Raw genomic sequence first — 26,027 nt, forward strand, 5'->3', positions numbered from 1 at the left:
TTTAACCTGAATTGTTTCACTCAATATCCAGTTGTATAAAGAATTGTATATGAAGAAAGTACTGCAAGCTGTGCACACTGCTTTGGATTCAAGTGGCTGCTAAATACATTTAAAAAACAACACTAAGTAGCTGTTGTTTTGTTTGGTAATAGATTCATGATCACTGAAGTTTGCAGGCTTGACTCCCTGGTAAGATAGCTGTAGCATGGTGATGACTTGAATATCTATGGGAAAATGCAAACTGCAGAATGCTGTGAAAGTTAAGGATGAGCAAATAATCTGTCTGCAAAGTAAGTGAATGTTGGAATAATACAGTTTGAACCTTGGCAGAGTACAGGCCTCACCAACTTCTGCTAGAGCACTGGAAAAACCTTCCTGCTTTTTCCAGTGGCTTTTTTTAAACTTCCAATATAAACGCTAGAGCAAGTAATTGCATGGCATTAAAGATAATGGTTAGCCCATACTTTGCATAATTCATTCTATTAGTCTGTATTTGTGGAATACTCATGCAGACCATATGGGATGTAGCTGTTAATGTATATCGTAAGTGTACAGTAACACACAATTTATGAACAGTGGAAGTGGTCAATTCTATGGTGATTATTGCTGTATCATTGCTGTATCATGCGTAATGACAGACAGTGGCACAATGAAGTATGGCATGACGTATACATTCACTGATCACTTCATTAGGAATTTACTTTGTCTTATTTTGCGATTGTCTAATAAAGTAGTGCAATGCATACAATCATGTAGATACAGGTCAGGAGCTACAGTTAATGTTCACATCAGCCATCAGAATGGGGCTAAGTGACTTTGACTGTGGAATGATTGTCGGTGGCAGACCGGGTGGTTTGAGTATCTCAAAAACTGCTGATCCTGGGACTGTTCATGCACAACAGTCTCTAATGTTGACAAAGAATGGTGCAAAAAACAAACCAAAAAATCCAGTGGGCAGCAATTCTGCAGACAGAAACATCTTGTTAATGAGAGAGGTAAGAGGAGAAAGGCCAGACTGGTCAAAGCTGACAGGAAGGTAACGCAAATAACCACACATTACAACAGTGGTATGCAAAAGAGTATCTCTGAACATCATAACTCGAAGTGGATAGGCTACAGCAGTAGAAGTCTGAAAAGTAAGTCTCATAAATACCTAATAAAGTGCTCGGTGAGTGTATGTTGAACAGCATTTTGGCACAGGGTCGTGGTAGTGTGAGGTCAAGACATCTGAAGGTGATGAAGTGACAGTGAGGGTAAAAATAAATACAGTGAAAAAGAGTAACTGACAGAAATGATTAAATGAATAATGGAAAACAAAAAGAAAGAATGAAAAACAAATGAAACAGAGAAAAAAATAAGGTTAATCAAGACTAATTCCTCTCACACACCTAAATACTAACATTTCTTGCAATTACTTTTTATAAACCAACCCTTGCATACAACTTGCCCACCTTATAATCACCAAATCGTGCCTCAGAATTGACTAATCTCCATTTACAAAGAGGGAAGTAATATTAAAGGACTTAAACATTTCAACTGCTAGCACTGGGATGTCCATCCCCATCATGATGTTACAAGCTAGTTAGCTGCCAGCTTAGTTCTGCAAGCTTATGAGCATGACAAGTGAGGCTAGCTGCCATGTTACAATTACAGCGCAATGCACCATGAGTTTTATGATCACCTTTACCGCCTTCATTTTTTAATACCTCTAAAAAAATGCTCATCTGTTTATTACTCTAACCTAATCACATACAGTATAACTCATGGGGGAAAAAACATTTCCTCCTATTTACCATGGCGGGATTTTTAATATGTTTTATGTTATTGGGAATGAATGTTCATTGTATGCTGTCTATGACAATAGTCTTAACTTTAACTTAAAAAGGCAAGATTTATTTTCTTCCCTTAAGCTTTCTAAGGCATGTACACTGAGAAGCACAGCAATAATATTGGACTGCCATTTGTGGTTTGAGTAACCCTTCAGAATGAGTGCCATCTCATTGTGGGTTGGCAGGAATATTCACCGTTTGAAGTGCTTGATAAATGATTAGGCCGGCAGTAAATGATCTCTCTGCTCACAAAGACTTTTGTAGAAGCTGGAACACTTCACAAAAGCCCTTTGTATATTTCTCATCTCTATTCATTAAAAAGTGCCCTCTATTAATATTATTAATTGTATTGTAGTTGTATAATATATCATTGTGCATGTTATTATTATTGGAACATAAATTAGCTTAGAATTGTGAAAAACGTACAGTTTACAGTTTTTGCACGTGAAACTCTGGGTCTCGGGTGCAGGTGAACGCTGAGCAGCACAGTACCTGTGGGTGTGGTTGGGTGTGACCTCCAGCTGCAGCAATGTGTATCCCTCTCCACCATTCACAGGAAATACCATATTCACCTTAAACCTCCTCAGCTCAAATGTACTGCTTAAACGAGCAGATGGGGGTTTTTAGAGTGAAAACACACCATTAAAGGGAGTCACACACAAACAAATGATCAGAGGTATAAAAGCAGGCTTTTTTTTTGTTCTAAATAGCTGTTGAATTAGGCCTCATTCATGTGCAGTTAAAGATGATGTAGTATACACAGTTTAAACTGTAGTCCATGGATCCAACAGGAAGGTGAAAGACATGCAGAGGGCCGCTCAAGCACTTGGGGTCTTTCGGAAAAATGTTTGCTCTCCTTACAAATATAACTATTTCTTAGACAGTTTTGTGATTATGATTTTGATTCTAACATCATCTAACCCACATGTCTCTATTCCTGTTTTCTCTTTGAACAGCGACAATAACCTTTTGGGTACATTCTCTTCGCACCCTTCAATTTACCCTTCAGATGGCAGAATTCACATTTGTACCAATAGTAGCAGGCCGCTCTAAGGCATGCAGACTGTAAAGAAGAAAACGCATTATGGTGGTGCAGCCATATAAGACATATGTACTACAGTTATCACATGACCTACAGAACGTCCAGGACAGAAACCAAGCTGTGTGTGAAAACTGTGACTAGGAATCCAACAGGGTATAAGATGGGTATGTGGGTATGGGTATGTGGCAGGTCCCTGCTCATCCCTGTGTTCAGTGAAGTAAGGAAACTGAGCCATTGAAGGCTTACCTGTTTTGTTTGTCATGTACGGTGGTCTGCTGCTTTGTAAAGACACACCTGTTTTCTGTTTGAATCTGACCTCTGCTTAGAAAAGTTGTTTAGCAGCCCATAATTAAAGTTCATGCTGGATATTTCTATTCTGATAACTTTGGGTACAGCTCTGTAGCCTACTTTCTTATTAAAGTGGGAGTATATTGATTAGCTAGTTTAATTGTGTAGTGGTATTTTCTAATATTCTGTACTGTATTGTGTTCATATACCTCTTTGAAGGAATATTGCAAGTAAACCCTTGCATAGTTAATTTGCATTGGCTGAAGTTACTGTTTTGGATGGCGTTTCATGAAACAAGATTACAGAGTAGGCTGGATAATTGTGCATTAAACCCGGAAGAGCTCTTTTTACTTTGTGTTCTAGATTTTGGAGGGGTGCAGGTTTAGTGCAGTTATCCAGCTAGGTCAGTAATCCTGCTTTGTGAAACAGGGCCCAGGTAAGTCTAATGGTCCAGGAAGATATAATATTTAGTTTCAGTTTCAGTGTCGGAGTGCTAGTGAGCAGTGCAGTGGTGGTTTCCACAATAACATTTCATTAGGCTACCTTTTTAAGAGTGAAGAAAAGATAACTCCTGTGTATCAAGGTCAATAGTTTAATGATGCAATAACTTATCTTGGTTTACAAATAAAATGTAGTTTTAACAAAATAAACCCTTTAAAAATAACCATCATTGTTGAAATATTGAATACAACACATTGCATGTAAGTTCACTTTTGTATTTTACAGAAGGCTAATCCAAATATTTTTTTAAGTATCCCAATTAGAATTTTTCAATTACTGTTCACAGAAAAAATATATAATACTACTGTTGAATCAACATTTTCTAACATTTATCACAAGTAAATGCAAGTAATATTTTTTTCAGAAACATAATTTGGCAAGATCAGCAATCACCAAAAATAACTTTCGCTACTGTTCCTTAAGAAAGAATAGTTAGCCTTTATTCATCAGTATATGTTTTGGAAAAATGTTGACTAAACTCAGGCTAAAATAACAAGCACTTAATTGCTGTTGATTACCTTAAAAAATACTCTTTCAAATCATTTTGTTGGAAACTATGATAATCAGCTACTCGTACGTCACAAAAATAAACAGATTTACACAAAACACACGTTGTATTGTACAGAGGAGCAGAAGTCAAAGTAAATTAGTGACAAATAACCTATAAAACAAGATGCAATTTTATCCATTTACTGCCATGAAGAACAACATCTACAGGCTTGAGAAATGCATGAGTGGGATGAAAAATGGTTTGGTTGTTCACCAGTACAATGCTTCTTTAACGCAATAGGTTGGTCATTGCTGGCCCACAGTAAAACGTTGCTCTTTAGATAAATATGAAAATCTTAATGGTTTGCTTTTGCATTTTCACATGGAAACACTACAGTCAATTCTATATTTTACATTCTACTTCATTTCAAGTCAACGTTTTGTTAAGAATTTACTAATCCCATTACTAATTCCCACTGTTGTGAATCTGGGTTGAGAGCTTTATCCTTGTGACTCAAAATGTCTTTTCCACATTTAGATCCTTTAGAAAAACAGGTGGAAGTCAAACGTTTTATACTCACTGTACTATGAAATACACATACAAGCCCAGATGTCTGCTGGGCAAAGACCTAAACACTGAACTGAGTATATTTACATGAAACACATGATTAGTGTGGATGCAGAACCTGTAACAGTACACACTTTGATATCTTGATCTCCTTATGATATGTGCATACATATAGGTGACCTTCGCTGAGGAAAGCTGGGGGCTATGTGCTTGCTAGGCTAATATTTCATATCAACCCCCAGCATGGTCCACAAAATTACAGTAATTTTGTATTTGTGTCCCAACCAAAGCAGTGTTCTTATGTTACTTCATTGCAGATTTCAAACTCCTGTTGTCTGACCCCTGAGGCTGTATCAGTACATTCCTCTGATCGTACTTGCCAAACCACCAGAAACGGCATGTCAAGGATTTCAAGGAAAGGAAAATACAATGATACTCAAGAGTAATACTCAAAAGCACATGCTGCTGGAACAGAGACAAAGAACGCCTCTTGACAAAATTGAAGGATTGAAAATACTGTAAGCTTCTTTTTCACTGAGTTCAAAGACTCATTCAAACAGTGCATACAACTGACCGAATAAATATGGTAAAATAGGCATTGGATGAGTCTTCTCATCACCAGAATGTAGTCTGCAGAATTCATTTTGTACTTTTCTCATGCTGCATTGCTTGACTTAGGAACACACTATATGGTTGGTGTCGCCTCCAGACAAAGTGTTGACTTAATATGGGATAGTTTATCTGGTTATTTTAGGGGGCAAGCATCAATTATGTGCACTGGCCAGGTTTATATTACAGTTATTTGACTTTGATGAAATGGCTGCAAAATTTAGGCTATTGGAAGCTATTACATTTTTGCAGTTTACAGTTATGAGTGACTTGTACCATATCAGACATTTCTTATTTTTTGTCAGATCAGTTTCAGTCGGCTGGGATTACATAACCTCAACATGCACAAGCAACCCCCCCCCCCCCCCCTTTCCAATTGGTTGAGCTGGTGACTGAACGTGACTAGTCTTCCTCAAACTCATGTCTGTGCGACCGACATGCAATCTGCAATATGATGAAAAGTAAAGCTTAACATCACATGCATCACAAGGACAAAGTGCTTATGAATGTTTTCAGAAGTCAATGGTGGAGGCTACAGCAATGATACAGTTACATGTGGCATCTCCAAATTTGGGGGAAAGGTGGAAAATTAAAAAAGATCATTGGGCATATTGATACAATGGATACATAAGTACTTTTGAATGTATACAAATGTTTTCATTGCCATATAATCAAAAGCTACAACAAGCCACAGATTTTTACAAATTTTGGAAATGTTTAGCACTTAAACAAATGTAATCTTTCACTGAATCCATTTGACATACACAAGGCTTTCATTGACTTGCTCTTTGGACACTTTCCTTTCTTTGTTTTTTGATACTTTTTTATGTCATATGCTGCAAGCTACTGAAATGTCAAACGACTACTTACATCATTGAGATTTAACAATGTAACGATAAAAAAATGTAATAATAATAATTATTATTATTACAAAATGTACAGACCACAAGGAAATCACATCAGAGTTGGTGTCAGTCCGCAGCATGCTGGAATTTGCGGTGATTTTAAATGTATTTGTAAAAATCTCACAATATTAACTGTGAAGTCTTCACACTGTATACATTTCCCATATCCCAAGAAACATTCCTGCATTTATTGCACTTACTGTATGACTCCTAGGGAATTAGCCTGCATTCACTGCTATTTTGAATTTCTCAAAAATGTTTTAAACCTTTCCTAAACCATCTGGCATATTAACATGGGATTTCAGTGTTTAGTAAATAACTTCACAGATTGTAGAAAATCGTCACAATAACCAATCAAAATTACATTTTGTAAAATATTCCAAATATATGAGCTACAGTACAGCCCATTTTTTTCTGATCAAATATTGTGACTGCAGGTCAGATTGTATGGAATCTTTATGCACTTTGTTGTTATTGATGCATTAAAATGATTTTGTAACCTGGGGCATAGTTCAGCTAAATGTGACCACTATGATTGAAATGTTTACTACACCGATAAAAATAACCAAAGGATTACCGCTTTCACACTGGCATTGCAGTCACCTCATGTCTTACAAAGAGCAGCCCTTCTGGGTAGCTCTTGAAGAGTCGCAGATTTCCTGTAATTGTTAACTCTGTGGTTTAATATTCACACATGGCAGACTTTGAAGTAGCATTCTCTTCTTAATATGGGTGCATATATGAATATACCTTCAGGCAGAGCTTCTTGGGATTTATTCTCTTAAATATATGGTACATTTAGATTCCCCCTTGAATTACTTATGGTATAAAGTTGCATTATCGCGTTAACATTGTTTTATTAGTCTAGTGGGAAAATGCATGAATTAATCAGTGATATGCCCATGGCCTATTTTGATATTCAACATCTGGGGAAAAAATAAATGTAAAAGCTAATAGGAAGGTGTCATGAGAACACATTTTGTCGATGAGGGTCATAGAGGGAGCCAACTAATGTCTCATTGGGTGTGTACAACTGCGGCAGACCCAGAAACATGCAGATCGAGGGTCATGCAGTGGAGAAGTAGGGTGTGTCACTATGGTAATTGTAGTCAGGGCAGACCTTCTGCACAAGTTTGTAGTCAACACTGTGGAATGCGATATAGATGCATATGACTTTGAACGGTTTGGAGCACAACCAGGAAACATGACTCTGAGTTTGTTCCTGGTAACACACCCTGGGCGGATCAAAGCTGCACAGTGTGGTCTTCTTGGCCCGATCTGACATCTCGTACTCGATGCGACAGTTGAACGCCTTGGCATCTTTGGTCTCCAGCGTGGACTGTTGGGCGGTCTCAAATTCTACTACCTTTGAGGGCGGCACCAAGCTCACAGAGACGTTCCCCTTGCCGGTGGAGTTGTGCCGGAAGTAGACGCTGAAGGTGCCGTTCCCATGGTCCACGATCTTGCCGGTGATGAGAAGGTTCAGTTTCACCGTCTTGATGTTGGAGTGGAAATCACCCCACCCGAACATTTTTTTGAATTTCCCCGTCTTCACTATGGGCCTGCGTTTAGTTCTCGCACGCGTCTCCTGAACATCTGTCTTATTAGATAACCAGTCCCAGAGTTCCTCCGTGTTTTCTAAGTATGTCATCTCCCTGATGTCCTGCCGGAGCCCGGTTGATTCCCTGGCGAACAGACGCAGAGGGTTTACAATCCGGGGGCTGGCCACAGCAGCAGTGAGGCTCTCTTCATTGTTGCTTCCTCCCCATTCTATTAGTTCAGTCGTGGGAATCTGTACTTTGCTTTCTGCAACCTTCAAAAGAAAACACAGAATGGCACATTATTCAAAATGATGTTGCAGCAAATGGTTTTTGGTCTTCAGATTTATATATCATAAAGTAAATTGTAATCTCAAAAGAAGATGCAGCCCAAGACTAATAGAACATTATGTTCTAGGTTGGAAAAGCAACAAGAACATTTTGTTGCTTGTTCCTCTTACACGCAAAATTTAATATAGGCCTGAATCATTTCAAAATCCTGACATTTTGGATTATCCTCCAAGACCATTTATTGTATCATTATGTAACTTTCATTCGTTCTTTGAACATAATCATCACACTGTATGTAGAAAAATATACCAGGAACATTATTAGATTTTTGCAACGTTCTGCTTTCTCAAGTGCACAGCAACAAAGGTACCCCAAACCCAGGCACTCTGCGCAGGGAATCTCTGTTTCAGAGCCCTTAGAGGGCGTGAGGTACCCCAAACACAGGCACTCTGCACAGGGAGTTTCAGACCCCCTTTTCTTCAGCACAGATTCCTGGCCCTCCTCAGATAAAGTCTTAATAATTCATGGAAATAGGCTTAGCTGGTATTTTATTGGTAATTAGAGGTGGATGCTTTCCTAAGGCCTGGTTGAGAGGATAATTTGCAACAGCAGATGTGAGGACTTTGAGGAAGACGCCTGGAAATCTCAGGGAGGCGCTTCACCATCTTTTTCCTCCTAATTATCATTTTTTGCTATAAGCATAATTGAAGCATATGTGTAGATGGCTAACAAGCCAGATCTCTCCATCAGCAATCCTTTTCTTTGCACGAAAATCCGCATGCAGAACCTTAATATTTGCTTCCGTAATAAGCAGCAACTGTACACTGTGCTTGATGTAAATGCCATCACAGCAAACACTGCACTCTGTCGTGCCGATATATTGGAAAACATGTCGTGTATTCACATCAGGTAGACCTGTAGTAAGTGAATGATGGAAATAGGACAAAAGACCTTGCGAGATGAAAGTTCTCTACGTTTAATGTGAAATCGAAGCGTCTGCTACGGATTTCTAGCTTGGCACATTTATCACTTCTCTCAGTGCTTAATTAAGATAATTAGCCTCATATAAACATGTTTGGAGGAAATAAACATGTTACTCTATCTGCTTGCAAACAATAGGTGTGTGTGTGTGTGCATGTGTCTGTGTGTTTGAGAATGTGTGTGTGTGTGTGTGTGTGTGTATGTGTATGCGAGTGAGAAGTAGTTCCTTAAAATCTTATTTCAGAATTCATGACAGTCTTTGAAGAAAATACATCCATTACAACTGAGTGCCAAAAATGGTGTTATTGTAGTGGCTGTAAATCAGACACTCATGCAATGAGATTTTATCAAGGAAATGATGTATGGTAGCAGTGAAATGAGATACCTTTGTTCACTTTCCCTTAACATATTTACACCCTATCATCACTACAGATAGAAAGGCTGAATAACTTGCCCTGTGTTCCAGCGCAAAAACTCAGGTAAGGTGTTCCAGTAAGATGATTAAAATGTACTGTCAATGAGAAAACAGTTTAAGCATGATGAGAAACTGAGAAAATTGCACTGCCATGCAGAGGATGGAGAGTGTGAATCAAAGCCTTTAATGCCTGCTGCAAAGGAAAAGACTAATTTTAAAGCTCGCTCTGTCACAATTTACCTCCATTTCTCTTGTTCTCTCAATCTCTTTCCCCATTACTCTCAGGCTCTATGCCGAGCACTACGTTTCTGTGTAGTGCGGCAGAGTAGGTTTAGCTTGTATTGCAAGTAGGAATGAACTAAACGTTCAATTATTTATTTAAAAAGGAGATATGAACATCTCAAGTCATGAGAAATGCACATTGCGTAGCATTTTAGCAATTGATTGTTGCTTAATTATACAATAATACACAAGGAGTGCCTTATGGTGAGCTATGGTGTGACATATCTCACAGTAAAGCACAATATTGAATGTGTTATTATAATTATACTGTACACCAGTTTTACCACCACGTTTATAATTTATAACTTTGTTTATTATGCTGTTTTAACAACAGAACGGAGCACTTCTGAAGTGTTGTTAGGTTACAAGTTTATGATATCTCTGATACAATGAATCAACTGAATGTAAACATAGCAAATTGGTAACAATGTTTTGGTAAATTAAACGTAATTTATTGTGAGATTATGGAATGTCTCTCGGCCATTGTCATATCATATTGAAGACCCACATTCGATTGTACAAGCAGCAGAAGTCATGGAGCTAACTATAAGGCTATATAGCTAACTATGAAAAATATAATGCAAAAAGGGAAAGCCCCAATGCGCTTTAAGATGGTCACCTACACTAGGATTAAAAGTTGCTCAACATCCCTAACAATAAACAATATATACATATACACTCACTGAGCACTTTATGAGGAACATTTTACTTTATTACACCTACTTATTCATGTGATTATCTAATCAGCCAATTGCGTGGCAGCAGTACAATGCATACAAACATGTAGATACGGGTCAGGAGCTTCAGTTAATGTTCATCAACCATCAGAATGGGAAACAGTGACTTGACCGTGGAATGATAGTTTGTGACAGTTTGAGTATTTCAGAAACTGCTGATCTCCAGGGATTTTCAAGCACACTAGTCTCTGAGAGTTTGCAAAGAACAAAAAAAATGCAGTGAGCAGCTGTTCTGCAGACAGAAACACCTTGTTAATGAGAGATGTCAGAGGAGAATGGCCAGACTGGTCAAAGCTGACAGGAAGCTGACAGTAAATAACCACACATTACAACAGTGGTATGCAGAAGAGCATCTCTGCACACACAATGCATCATAACTGTAAGTGGATAGGCTACAGCAGTGGAAGTCTAAAAAGAAGTCTAATAAATACCTAATAATGTGAGTGGTGAGTGTATATACGTGTGTGTGTATTTTCAATAGTTGAAAAAACAAAATATTGGTATTTGTTGCTCACTGGGTGCAACAAGCCACATTATAGTGGATGTCAGGAGTTTACTCTCTGGTACACGGTTTGACCAGCTCTTAAATTCTGAAATGAATGAGATCCGAATGGACAGTCAGTTTAACTACATAATATGCCAAACATCCGACTCCAGTCTCCAGGAAAGGGTCATGGTAGGTAACAGTGCCAGAACTGTAGCCAGTGAGATGAATCAGCTTCAGTCTTGGTCTGCAGTGAATGTTATGGAATTGGCTGACTGCTTGTCCCTCAGACAGACATATCTTTTATGGTTTGACATAAAGGTAATTGCCGCAGTGGCCAGGGCCTCTGGAAAGTTATTAGAAACTCAGAGGCATCTGGTTGGTGGTTCACCTGTGAACATGCTCTTAAAATGCCTCTGTAGGGACTGAGTCAATGGCGGTGGATGCTGCATCATGATTGGTTCCCCCACCCTGGGGCAACTTCGTGTTGGATGCCAAATAAATTCTCTCTCCATACATTTCCTCTGTTTACCTTCAGGCCCCCTGCAACTCACCCAGTATGGGCTCCATGACATCCAGCAGTGGTATTACCAGGACATATCTGCGGGACATTCGCTTCTTAATGATTTCAACTTTATTTTATTTTTTACAAGAACCAAAGTTCTTATCTGTTCCTTCTGGTGTTTATTATAGAAAGAGTAATTATCGTCTCGCATTCCGATGTACATTTTCGTTGGTCTCTGCTGTTTAAAACAGATTGTATTACACATTTCTAAATATAAATAGAACAAACAACAATTAACACATGTATTAGTGTTGATAACTGGGTGGTCACAGCGATTCACTGGACTGGTTTCTTTTTGCAATGCTAATTGGCTCCCATTTGACAGTGCAATTTATTACATGCATTAATTTTCTCTGTCTGTTGCTTCATTAAGTCTATTCCTTTCTTCTTCAGAGTTCACATTAAAATGGCAGCAGTAAAATGGTGCTAATCAGACCAAGTTTAGTTGTGTTCTCCCTACTGCTGATATGTTATATTATTTATTTGGTTACAAGACACCAATATCTGAGTAAGGTAACTGGCTCATATTTATACATATCATCCACTTGAAAAAAACTGGAAATTAACTGTGGCAATTATGTGGAGAAAGACCGTGCTCAAGGTTCAAGGGCACTGTGCCAGAAGTGAATCATACCAGTAACACTGCCGCAATGTCAGGCACCAGGCTAGGTTCATGTAATCTGGCAGGCCTGCCATGTCTGGCTTTTGAATCCAGCATGACGAGCTGCTTCACTTATTCCAATTAGATTTACCCCGGAATTCACTCCTCCATACCAGCAGGGAGTTTCAATGTTAATCAATCCCACAAAGAGCCCGTCCCATAGGGAAGGGCATGGAGCGCGCACAGAGGGCAGACGCCTGGACTTCACCGGGCCCACACCCTCCCGGGAAATACAGGGCTACTGTACATGGCTGGAGGACACATGCACTCACGATCCATTGTTCTTTCACAGGGGAGGGATGGAGACACCTGGTAGGTTTGTCTCAGGGGAGGAAACCCAGCAGACAGGGCCATAGGTGGCTGTAGGATACGCCCACAGCATATCTAACGCCAAGCTAACACCACATGGTTCTTCTGTCCCATTGTATGCAAAACCTTATTCAACCACCCTTATGTAATACCAAGTATAATTTGCCTAAAACCACTGCTTATCAAAAACAGACATTGCCTTAATGAATTTCCGCTGAGTCATCCATTACCCAATAAATTAGATGTATTGCTTATCTTCAAACACCATTCTCATGTTTAAAGGACTGTGGTTTTGGTTGATGATTACCTGCCTCTTGCGTTTCAGTAGTTTCAGTTTTCATTAAAAGGTGCCTAATTCTTTTTTTATTTTATTTTACTGTGCCACGTCGAATTCAACAAACGCACCTAACCTCAGACAAGTGTCCTAAATTTAGATGTCCGTTATATACGGTATATATGGTCCTGTAGGTGGGTTCCATCAGAGAGATGATCAATGGGATTAACAAGAACATCTACCACAGGTGTTTGTACCTGATTGGGTAGACTGTGGTGCATTGGTTTTTAGCAATGCATAACAACATGGCGGACCATTGATAAACTTTCTCTTATTACTCCAAAACAGTTCACTATGTTTGACAACAGTTGAGGCAACAGTTGGTGAATGTGCCAAGTTCTCTTAAATCACTCGTAGTGATTTAAAGCAAGATTGCTTTATTTTCATTTTTTACTGTTTCTAAATTATTTTAAAAACGTAAAAGGGCCCTGTGCAAAGGTTTAGGATTATTCTTCGTTTCTTTTTAAAAAGATGATTACTAAGGCCCAGACTCAGGTGATTTACTCGTTGGGGCTTCAGTGACTCAGGTGCGCTGTTCTGTCTGTTGTTAACAACCATGGGCTCCTCACAACAGTTGTCTAAGGATTTCAGAATGAAGATGGTTCATTTCCACCAAGAAGGAGTAGGCTACAAAAATGTTTCAAACTACCTATTTCCACTGTCAGAAACATTATTAGAAAATGGAAGATAAATGGAACAGTGAAGACAAGGTCTGGAAGACCAAGAAAGACTTCAGATAGAATTAACCGAGACCTGGTGAGAAATGCTCAGAAGAACCCAAACATCACTGCAAAAGAGCTGCAAAAAAGAGTAGCAAACACAGGTCTAGCTGTTCACAGGACAACAATACAACATATTGCCCACCACCAAAGAAGGTATGTTTGGAGAAAAAAGGGTGAAGCCTTTGTAGAGAAGAACACCTTGCCATCTGTGAAGCATGGAGGTGGATCCATGATGCTTTGGGGTTGTGTGGCAGCTGGGGGCACAGGGAATATTTTGCGAGTGTCTAAAAAATTCAAATAAAAAGTAATGCTTTAAAATTGGAAGAAATGAGCCATGTTTTACCATTTAGATGTCAGGTTCACTTCTGCACACTTCGATATTAATTGTAAAAGGCTTTTTGAGCTGGGGTGGCCAAATTTTTGCATATTACTTCACCTGCATTCCCAGCAGATTTCCTCATTTAGGTACTGTATGCAAGACAGCCGTAATTTTAACCCTGTTTTTAGAAATATAAAAAATTATTTCAGGGTTATTTCAGGAAGCATTCGTAAGTAATGCACATAATTGGAACAATTATGAAAGTACCAGCCATGGATTAGGTACGCTTTAGGTATTTCCATCCATTTTCTCTGGCTATAGATTTTTGATATACCATCAATAATGGCATTATGTGCTAAAACATCTTCAGATTTTCCTATGAATACTGTGGAAATATTGGATTTCTGGAGTAGCCTGCATTATTAGAAAAATGGAGCATTTTACAGTTATTGATTGAAAAAGAATGATGTGCCTAAAACTTGCTGAGGTACTATACTTTGACACATTATATCGTGTGAATAGATCTCTGAAGACTGAACGGAGTGACGATCTCACAAGATTTAGATGTAGTGTACTGTAATCAGCAAATACTGCACATCATCTAACTTCAGGCAATTTCCTCCTCACCTCCACTATAATCACCTCCTTTATAATCCCACCCTATGACATCACTTCCTGCCTAATTGTTGATCACTAAGATTGGTAATTTGGTAATGTACAGTAAAAATAATAACTTGTCTAATGCATTCATTTCAGTCATACAACTCATGATGAATTAAGCTATATTTATTAAGGTTTAACAAATGCAAACTTTTGCGTCCAGGGTCTGCCTCTCATCACTCCCTGTTGTAAGCCAGCCGAAACCAAAGGGAGTGACCAAAAAACTCCCTCACCAGTGGATGCTGAGGTGGTGGAGGGCAAAAAATTTGAAGGCATGAATTAGGAATAGCAGGACAATTTGAGCAAAAGCAGCTAGCAAAAGTGGTAATAGCATGCAATATGGCAATGGCAGCAAAAGTGGTACAGCAAAGAGCCAGGCATCAGCGTGCAGAATGAACCAGGCAGCAGGGCAGCTTTGGATGATCGCCTCAGGGCAGATGCAGCAGCAGCTGGCAGGTAGCAGAGCATGGCAGACAAAATGAGCAAGGGCCTAAACAGGCTTTATACAGCCCCTCCCATTAGACATAAGCATCATGCAAGGGGGCGGCGCTTCTCGAGTTGTCTGCCCAAAGCTAGCTCCGCAGGCTTCGCCTCACGTATCCTAGGTTTTCAAACGGTTGAACGTAAAATAAAAAGAATAAAAATAAAGTAAATACAGTCCATAGTGTGGTTCAGAAATATTTGGACAGTGACACAATTTTTGTTGTTTTGTCTCGCACTCCAGCACATTGGATTTGAAGTGAAGCAACAACTATGAGGCTGTCAGCTCAAATTTGAGGGTGTTCATATCTGTACTGTGTGGCCCACAGATATCACCAGATGCTGGGCATCGTCCGTGGTGATGCTCTGCCAGCCTTGCACTGCAGCCGCCTTCAGCTCTGCATTCAGCAAGTGAAAGGCATGTTCATTTGGATTCAGGTCAGGGGATTAACTTGAAGAACATTCCACTTTTTGGCCCTGAGAAACTTCTTTGGTGCTTTAGTAGTGTGTTTGGTCCTTATTACAATCTGTTTGGATCTTAGCAGATGACATGTTTATGTACACTTCAGAATCCACCCTGCTGCTGCCATCCACGGGCAGTCACATCATCAGTACAGACATGTGAGCCGGTTCTATCGGCAGCCGTGCATTCCTAAGCCACAACACTGCCGCTATCATGTTCCACAGGAGAGAGGGGTGCTTTGGATCAGCAGTTCCTTTCTTTCTCCACAATTTCCTCATTCCTTCACTTTGGGAAAGGTTAATACCACTCTCGCCCATAAGACTTTGATCCAGAACTCTACAGTTTGTTTAATGGATTTTTCTTTAGCAAACTAGTGGTTTACACTTTGCAATGAACCATTTGAGGTTAGGCTGATGTAGTCTTCTCCTCAAGATAGTCTTTGACACATCTATGGCTACATAGTGTTCTTCATATCTTTATCAGTTGAAACAGCTGGTAGAGACGTCTATAGCCCATAGCCAAAGACTCTAATGCAAATATCCCACCTAGAATCAAGACCTTCTGTTTGCTTTCTTGTGCATGAATTAAGGACATAAAACAATTACTTTTGGTCACCTAGAATAGGGAAGCTATTTTAAAGCAAGAGCCGGAATTTGTACACGGATCACGTAATATGGATACAAATACCAAAATGAAAGCTGACAGTCTGTACTTTAACCTCATATTCGTTGTTTCATTTCAAATCAAATGTGCTGGAATACAGAGACAAAACAACAAGAAATGTGTTACTGTCCCAAGTACTTACAGGCTGCACTATAGAGACACGCGCACACAGTAGTCTTTTTACATACTCTCCATTATCAGTCATACATTCATTTTTCGCCTCATTGTTCAAGCGAATAATTATTTCTTCAGTGAAACAGAAAGGGTCCTCCCCAATAATAACCTGCTTATGGATGATGGCAATTCCACATGGTTTTTCATGTAAAAATTAGCATGTAAACGGTTTGTCTGATTGGTCACGTGTGAAGTGCATATTCCCTGATTTATTCATGCAAAGCTCAGCGCAAGCAGATCTGTCCAATGAAACCGAGCTAATGTTTCTCTTCTCTGAGCAGCTCGCTCTGTGACTGATTTTTGGAGAGCTTTAGACGCTTCCTTACGGAAGAAAAGAGACAGATGAAAGAGTGAAAGCACTACTTCCATTTTTTTTTTCTCCCAATACTGGAGACAGGTACTTCACAAGAAATGTACAAAGACAGAGAAAAGCTGACAGAAATTTGTTAGAAAGAATATGACAAGCTAAAAACGAGCCTTCGTTTTCAAGAGGGAGAGCTGAAGAGGGGCTGAATAATCAGGAGATTTATAACGCTCTCTCTCCAGACGCAAAGCTCTGTCTGCCATAATACAGATTTAATTAATGGGGTAGATTGCTTTCTATTGCACTAACATGTACAGTAATTGCCCTTTCCTAATGCAAGGTGCAAAATACTAGCTAAAATATTACCCCTATTGGTCAGTGTAAACTCTGGTCAGCAGTCACTTTCCTTGATAAGCTGTGCTTTAAGTTAATGGCTCAGAAAGTGTTCTAATCAAATTTGAAACGAACACAAGCCAGAAAACGCATGTTTTATCTCCTGGTGACAGAGATTCCCACATCACATGCTGGGTATCTAGATGTTCAGTGTGGATTACGATTGACATTTCACGGCTGTTTGTGACCCACTCAGCAGTGAGTAGCTTTTTAAACGTAATGAATATGATTTAGATCACAAGCGAACAGCCTTGATTTCTGTGAGAATGTGACACCAGCCGTCCTACTCCGCTTCTCACCGTGCGAGAGGGCTCGAACAGCAAGCGTCGTGCCGCCATCCATCTGAGGCGGGGAGGAAACAGAGCTCCTGTTCTCTCTGCGACGGAGCGCCCCTGTCGCCCGTCTCCGCACGCCATCTGTAACCACAGCCCAGCGAGCCCCCGCAGCCGCCCGAGAACCAATCAGGAGGGAGCGGCGCCCGCGGACCAGCGGCGGACAGAAATGAAGCGGCACACGTCATCTCCTTCAGCCCCTGACCTCGCTGGGCCCGTCACCATCCCGGGCTCCCGCAGATTTAAAAGGTGTTCCAGTCACATCTCTCAGCCTTCCGGTGCACTTTTATTGACCGTATATTCCCTGCCACTGATTGAAGTGCTGTACGCTTCGCTATAAAGCCAGCGCGCAGAAAATATAAATTAACTCTGCTGTAGGATCTATTGCCTGTTACTTTTTTTTTTTTTATCAGGAAGGTTTTTTTCTTTTTTCTTTTACAATCCGGGTTTTAGATCAGTTCAGTTTCTCCGCCACCGCACTCTTGCCATCGTGACGCATGATGATTTCAGGATGGATGCAGCAGTTGGGGAGTGGTGTCAAATAGTCCATTTCTTACCCCGCTAATGGGAAAATGCTGTTCACCAGCTTGTCGTGCCTCTTCTAATTAGTCACCTCAATTATTTAACAGGAACAAATGTGCCTTGATTTGTAAAAAAAGAAACATACCATATATCGGTTGTAAGTTAACAATGAATAAAACAGAGAACAATTATACTGAAGTGGATTCAAACCCAGTGTACTGTAGATGCAATTACAATGTGTACAACAACATCAATGTATTACAGTATATCAATAATCTGTGAAACTGTGGAAATTAAAAAGAATCCCTTGTATTGGTAGAAGATGTGCATTTACGTAAGTACAGAATGAAATAAGCTCCCGGTGGTCTAATGTGGTTGTCCATGCAAGCACAGTATAGAACAGGTTACAAGAGCAAACACTTCTTGTGTTTCTGATGCAGTAGAAGGTGGTCAAAATGAAACATCTGGCTTATACTGTACAGACATAAAATCTGAGACAAACCTTTCTTCTCACAGAGAAGGGATCAAAGGGGTATTGTATGGTATTGTCATACTCTAACCAAGTTAGAATATTTCGATGATGAACAAAATGCAGGTGGAAGTCTGGTGATGCCTGTTAAACCCAAGTCAATGGAATAATTTAGAGTCCTCCTAGAGGTTTCATTGACCACACTCTGATATTGAATATTTATCATTTTTTGCAGGTATTTTTAGAATGCAATTTTCAACTATATTGTATTTCCATCTTGCCTCCACTGCTATCATTTACCATCAAGGACCACAATGGAAATCAACTTTCAACTTTGCTGTGCTATCCTTGACAACACTCGACTCTGCCTTTTATCTATTTGTCAAATAAAAATAACTGACTACATTGTACCAAGTCCTAATCGATCATGTACCAAGTTGACCACATCAGAGGAAAGCAAGAAATGAGTGAAGCATGCTACCCGCAAATTTGGCTATAAACATTGGGAAGATTACACTACTCTGAGAACTGTTGACAGGAAGTGAATGTAGCTTTGCTATGTAGCGTCATAAACAGTTTACATGCTATATCTGTGCCCAGTTCAGGTGGTGTGCATTCTGTAAATAAGGTGGGAAAAAGGCGTTTCACACAAAGTGGGGACACTGTCGAGTGCGATTGCAGGCCAAAGTACCAACCAAACCCTGAGCTTGGTATTCACCATGATTTGACAGCCTATGGAGCATGTTCAGATTTTGGAGATGTGAGTTTGGAGATGTGAGCTGGTAGGTGAATATCCGCTACAGACAGTGAAATCACCCCTTTTGAAGCACTAGCCGAATGATTACCTATGTTGACAATTGGCCTTTATCTCAACAGGCTAATGCTATCTCTCATTGTCTGGCTATTGTTTGAAATATGCAGCAGACCTACTCATATTGCACTGCTGTGCAACAGGAAATGGTTACAGACTCTGTATACAGCCAGAGGTGGATTAGAGAGGGTAAATATTTTATCATAACACTGGAAGTTGGACTGCCCAAACAATCTAGGGATTTTGCTCTCTGAGACTGGGATACACTGGAAAAAGCTTCTTTGAGCTGTATGTCTACATTTATTTTACAGAATTCATGCATTCTGCTTGCTATAATCAAAGCAAAGACACATTTCTTTTACAAAAGTAAAAGATGAGGGAGGCCATATTGAGACTGAAGGTATGGCTACATTAAGAAGAACTAACTCCCCCAGCTGTATGGTAAGCTTAAAATGTTTTAGGGGGATATTGAAAGAAAATATGCTTGGTGGAAGGTTATGCACAGCTGTTTTTGTAAGAAATACTTCTCTTTGAAATAAATAATGTTTGTTGCCAGCAAGTGCAATTTTAAGAAGTCATCAGGGTAATGTGAGACCCAGGAGAGAGCTAATCCTGTAATGGGACTCACTGGTGGCAATGTCAACACTGTCCATATCGTCAAAGACAAAAAAGCAACAAAGTCACAAAGTTCCAACGAGTCCAAAAATGCATGTCATGTCTACATTTTGGCTAACATTCTTTTTTTTTTTTTTTTTTTTACTGTATGTATGGGAACGGAATAATTAACAATCCTAATCTCATGAAGATGAACAGGGAGGCAGGCATGGATTCATGCTTCACCACAGTTCTGCTCTAGGCATTTGAGAAATAGTAAATATGAAATCACGAGGGCCGTGTTTTTGTTTATTTCCCAGTCCTTGTATAAGGTTTCCTGAAATTTACATTTGCATGTGCACCGGACTATTTATAATGAATAAAATGTGTCAATCTTGTGCAAGGTAAATATTAGCTATTTGGTAGTACTACAACAATAAAGCTTGAATCATAAATTTGATTCATTAAAACATAGAAGTGAGATCTCTCTCAATAACTGCAGGGTTGAGTAAGTGGCTATAGGATTTTAAACCCCTGTTGCTGTACATTTCTCGCTGTGATGCTGTTGAAGATTGTGTTTTACTGCTTAACAGTCTTCTGACATGAGCTATTCAGACACAATAATTACATATGCAACATCAAAAGGCTTGAGAAAAGCTTTCAATTATTGTTTCGTTGCTCACAGAAACAAGTATTTCAAAGCCTTTAAAATAAAGGGTTAATGTTTAACTGTGCAAATACAGTACAAATTACAGTGCTACTCCCTGGGAGCATCATAGGCAGCACTGCTTGAGGGATTTTGGAGTTCAGATCTCTCCCATCACACTGTGATCCCAACATGAACACCATGTACCGCACCAGGAATAAGCCAGATAATGATTTCAGAAACCCAGAGCGGCTCTTATAGATTTTTATGGACAAACCACTTCAAATCCATATTTAATCAGCCCCGGGGGAATCGGCAGGTTAAACGCCTAAGTGCCACATTTTATTCCGTTTAATCATTTCTTTTTTGTCCCTAAGCTTCTCAAACTTTTTTTTTTTTTTTTAACCTGTGCGGAGTTTCCCCCACCTCTCGCAGGGCAAATCCTATGAGCGCTGGATGTAGCCATGAAGACTCTGGCTGCAGTGGGTCTCAAGAATATAAACACTGTTTCTATTGTCCAGGGGGACAGGGCTCTGAAAGCCAGGAGGGCCTTATCGGCAGCCGGCAGCACTGTAATTCTCCGCCGTGATAAAGTGCCGGAGTGGAAAACCTTACAAGGCAGCCACAATCCAAAGACGGATTAGTTTTTTTGACATAAGCTTCCTGAAAAACTAATCAATCAGGCCATGCCATATTAACAGCTGCGTGAGATTAAGGCTCCGCTCCTAATCCTTCCCTGTACATTTTATTACACTTCCCAGCACCGCTTTGCCTTAAATGTGCAGTAAATAAATAAATAATAAACGAGGAAATCCAGCACAATTGAAGGAGCGGGGAAAAGGCCCCTTGAGAGAGAATTTATGCAGTTTTATTCGATAGATTGTCCCCGGATTCAAGCTGTTGTCCTTGCTAAACCCTTTTCAAGTTTGCATGCCAATGCGCTGTCTGTGTAAAAGTTGATTTATGTACTTTTACTTAAGCTTTTTTTCCCCCTCAAACAAATGTAATCACCGATTGTTGTATGAACTCCTCTGACTGAGGGGATTGGCAATGGATTAATTATTCAGGTTTATCTGGGATTGGTTTAGTTGTTCCAGGCAAGAACCGGTGTTCAGATACGGCTGTACGCCGTGTTATTAAGGATGAGGGTTTTTGCTGATTCTTCAAGGCCACCTCCAGCTCACAGTATATCTAAAGGGCATTTCATGGTGTGTCTGGTACAAATTAATATACATGTACACTTGGAATTCCCCACTGAAAAAGGTTGGAATGGAGGGCACCACTTCCTAGCTGCAAATGGACCCTAAGTTTAGCACAAATACTGCTGTGACTCAGGACTGAGATGGTGATTTGCATTTGTCACTCAGAGGCGGAGTGGGATTTGCAGGGCAGGCACCCGCTGTCGGCTCTCCCTGTCTCATGGCCCACTCTCCCTGACACTGCGAGTCCACCTCAGTTGTGCAGTTTACATGGTAATGTCATCGCTATTTCTGCCGTGCCGGCTGAGCTCCGGCACAGACGCCAAATGGGCCTTATTAATGTAAATGACTCCAGTTGTACTAATCCAGAGGATGTCTTAATCTCCGTAAGCGCGAACAAGCATTTATCCACTGCACCACAATGCAGAGGGAGACTTTCTGCCTTGCACAAAGATATCTGCGCTTCACACAGAGAAATTAAAAATCTAGAGTCGTCTGTGTTCCACGGGACACATAAATAACAGTGGGAAGTGACGCGGTTCAGTCAAATAGTGCTAAAGGCAACAACTGCATGCATCGGGTTCAGGTTCTTCATCTCAGTGATTTAAGGAGGTGAGAATTCGTTTTTTACGCTTTAGACAAATGACTGCAAACATAGAGGAACCATGAGGCGGCAAGCTCAGGAATGATAAGATTCAAACACAATTTCAGAGGAACTGCCTTCTAAACTGAAAACTGAAAACGGTCAGACATATCTGAATACATCTTGGATGCAGAATGTAGTGGCATATTGCAGAGGTACTGCTTTGTGAGTCTTCTGTGAGTCTTCTGTGTCTCTTGAACGGGAGGAATGTCTAGGGGTAGAACCAAGACTCCTGCCCTAGAGGAGGAAGGTGTTCTGGGTTGCAATTATATCACAAACATGCACCATATGACAGATAACAAGCTTTGAAACACTTACTGCGGTTCAATACTCATTTACACACAAAACAATGTATTTCCAACAATGAGTACGCACTTACAAAACAGATCTGCGCGCTAGACAAAGATCCAAACTGCACAGGAAGCAGTAGTCTCAGATGTAGAAGACACAAATATATCCGTACAAACATATGTCAGTGTTTTTCCTCTTTTTTTCCCAAATATTAACTTTAGAAATATCATACAACTGAACATTTAAGTTGATGGCATCAAGTCTTTAATGCATATTACCACTGAAAATAATCCAGTTTTAGATCCTTTTTAGTGATAAGTCTGCCTTAAAAATGATTGATTTTAGAGCTGTTCTCAATATCCACTTCCACCAGTTCATACATCTTGAAGGGAGCCCCATAGCTTTTCCAAACATTAGTATATTTTAAATTCATAATTACTCCTTTGGAGGAATGGAAAATTTGCAATCACTAATGAGAAATTGTAGAATAAGTATGCAAGGTTACGTACATTTGGAATAGATTTTGATTCACTGTAATAGAGGAAGGGATAAATAAATGTGTGTGTGTGTGTGTGTGTGTGTGTGTGTGTGTGTTACAGAGAGGGAGTGGTATTTCTTTTTATGTTTTTCTGCACTGTATATATATATATATACTGTATATACTCAATTGTGTAATATGACAGGTGAATTATTTTACAAATGTTTGCATTCACTACTAAATTCTATAACATTCCACATACCAGAAGTCTCCATAGCAGAGAGTGATTTTGAAGAGATGCTTCTAATTATGCCACAGCACTACTGGCTTTCAGAATATATTTCAGAATATTTTATATGACTACTGGAGTTGTGTTCTTTGGTCTAAAATAAAAGATAAAGTAATATGCTAACATAAGGGCTACTGAGATCACTTTTTTCTTTTACTATATACTTTTGTTTTCATTGATACTGCCTATATTTATATTTTTGGTTTATCTGCTAACCATTTTTGAAATTAATCTGCACACAACTGGCACCAATCCACATAGTAAAATCTAAATTGTGAATAGTAAGTACCAGATTGCACCATGGAGGCAAGGGGGATATGATTAATGAACTACAATTGAACTGTTGATTTTCTATACAAAATTACATTACTCATTGCTATATTGTGTTTCACAGTGATCTGGATTCCTCAATCACTGTAAAAAAGACACTGACTGAAGGGACACTGATTCTCCTAAATACACAACATGTAAGAAGGTAGTATGTTCAAGTAAGACACATGCTTTTCTGCAAATCATAATAATAAGTAAGACACACATACTGGTGTATACATAATTGTGAAACTAATTGCATTGGATAGTTCAGGCTTGAAAGCATTTAACCATAGACATATTTATGTATCCCAGTTGACTTTGCTCATTTATTTCAGCATTGTTGGAATTTCTTTCCGTTTACCGTTATGTTTGTTGCGATTGAAATGCATGCTTATGTTTATGTTTGTTGGGATAGGCGTATATGTTTTCTTAAAGCTATTTTTCAATAACATCAGCTTAATGTCACAAGTCACTCCTCCCCGACAGAAATAAATACACGTAATACAAAATGTAGCCTATTGCCGTTAAAATGAGCATAGTAGGCCAAACTTGCTTCTTGAATGATTTAGATTTTGGATAACTGTGATAGTGTGAACTTCGGTTTTCTACCTCTTCACACTTGCCACACATAGAATGGTGAAGATAGCACTGGTGGATGTCGCTGGTGGTTGCACTGCTGTTTTATAGATAGTTCTTTTAAGTTAATTTGCCAAATTCCATACATTACAGCTAGTTTTGCGATTATACTGATAATAGATATACTACAGCCCAATAGCTACAGAACATTTACAGTGTATCTTTCTGGCATCTGAAATTAGCTTATATCCCGCACATTCCTCGTTTATTTTTTTATTCATTATTGTCATGACTTAAAAATCTTAGATGCTTGTCTTTAATGACCGTAGAATGATACAGTTCACTTAATGAGTCAAATTAATTAAAAAGAAGAGCAATAAAAACTCACCGGGTGTAGAGAGAGAAGAAGCAAGGTCGTGAAAAGGTTTTTCATCTTTCTTTCTTTTTCCTTTCTTTCTTTCTTTCTTTCTTAAATCACTAATTTAGTTGAATATAACTTATAGATAGATCCAGGTTTTCAGGTTTGTAGGATCGCGCAAGGAGGTGCACCATTGCTGTAATTAACTGTGCGGAGAAGAGAAGACAGGATCATTCAAAAGCTGAATCTCAAAAACACGTGAGAGAAAATAGCCCCACACAAAACACATGACTTGATGCAGTGTATGCCCACAAAACTCGATCTTGAACTTCCACTAAGATATATACTTCATTTACTATTCTATAAGAATAGACGTCCACAGACGATTAGACCCGAGACTACTTTTACAAATGAGGGGTTCACTTCTTGATATGCTCAGCTCTCGGATACCATAGGTTACATCAGATATGATAGTAAGCCTACTGATATCTGATATTCGTGTCTATATGATTTCACCTCACCCTTTCATCCAAGCGACGATATCTAGCCTCTTCAAATCGGTGGAAGAATATTTTCTTATATATTTAAACAATGGGCACTTGAAAGACTTGAATGATTCCGACAGATATGTTCCTTTGTAAATGTCTAAGCACGCGCAGAGACCCCGAAGAGTTGTGATCTTAATGTGACTTTTAAAATGTACGTGATCCAAACGCAAGCATCACTGAACGCATCTCTCCAGCCTAAAAACAACGATCATATTTAATCTCCTTCGTAGCTCGCAGGTTCAAGTCCATCTTCAAATCCTCTCAGCCATTTGCATCGGCTTACTTGCTCTTTTACTTTTCCTCCGCGATATGACAATCTGATCACAACTATGTAGCCTACCGTAGTTGTCAAAATGAAATATTGTATAGTGCAATACAATATTTACTATTGTATATACTATTTTTTATTATTTTTTTGATGAATAGAAATGGCAAAAGTGTTACTGAGAACATATGCGCATTTTCTTTGCTGTGCCTACAGTGTCTCCGCGTGTTGATATACGTAATAGAATTGCGTTATTTAGTTGTGGCTTCCCTGGAACGAGTGCGCCTATGAAATGCTGGACACCGTGTCTTCAAGTTTTGTTTAACAACACGTCAACTGAATTTTAACCCATGGCGAGCCGATTTATTTTATATATATATTTGTGAGAACCATAACCAATTCCTTTGCCTGTATAGGCTATTTGGTGTCAGGGTATTTAGGTCTACTGCGTTGCAGTATTTAACGCAGTTAAATATTAACATTGGACGTGTTGACGTGCTTCGTGTGCAGTGTGGCCTGCCCCGTTAGTTGAGCTCACACATTGTCGCTTTGGTCACGATAGTTGAAATTGCGTTAATGTGTTTTAGACGATATGTTTTTGGACTTACCGAGTCCTGAAAAAAAATGCATGAAAAAAAATTTGCTATGTCCCATAATTGCACCACGTATTATATAAAACTATATTTTA

At 39.3% G+C, this 26,027-nt stretch overlaps 1 protein-coding gene across 1 annotated transcript; it reads right to left on the reverse strand.

Moving 5' to 3' along the window:
- Positions 1 to 7,017: 7,017 nt before the first annotated feature.
- LOC133117012 (neurexophilin-2-like) lies at positions 7,018 to 25,162 on the reverse strand. The gene is made up of 3 exons (XM_061227070.1): positions 25,048 to 25,162; positions 24,557 to 24,732; positions 7,018 to 8,044 (listed from the first exon to the last, which is right to left on the reverse strand). The coding sequence occupies exons 2-3, from the start codon at positions 24,599 to 24,601 to the stop codon at positions 7,298 to 7,300; spliced, it is 792 nt and encodes a 263-aa protein (XP_061083054.1). The 5' UTR covers positions 24,602 to 24,732; positions 25,048 to 25,162; the 3' UTR covers positions 7,018 to 7,297.
- Positions 25,163 to 26,027: the final 865 nt, after the last annotated feature.

This window comes from Conger conger, chromosome 17 (genome assembly GCF_963514075.1).
Source record: "Conger conger chromosome 17, fConCon1.1, whole genome shotgun sequence".
Taxonomy (NCBI): Eukaryota; Metazoa; Chordata; class Actinopteri; order Anguilliformes; family Congridae; genus Conger; species Conger conger.

Bases quoted from the DNA above. Each gene is read 5' to 3' on its own strand.
- LOC133117012 (XM_061227070.1), bottom strand. From the start codon at position 24,601: ATGAAAAACCTTTTCACGACCTTGCTTCTTCTCTCTCTACACCCG. The intron at 8,045-24,556 runs GTGAGTTTTTAT...TTTCTTTTGAAG, and splicing joins TTCTTCTCTCTCTACACCCG to GTTGCAGAAAGCAAAGTACA.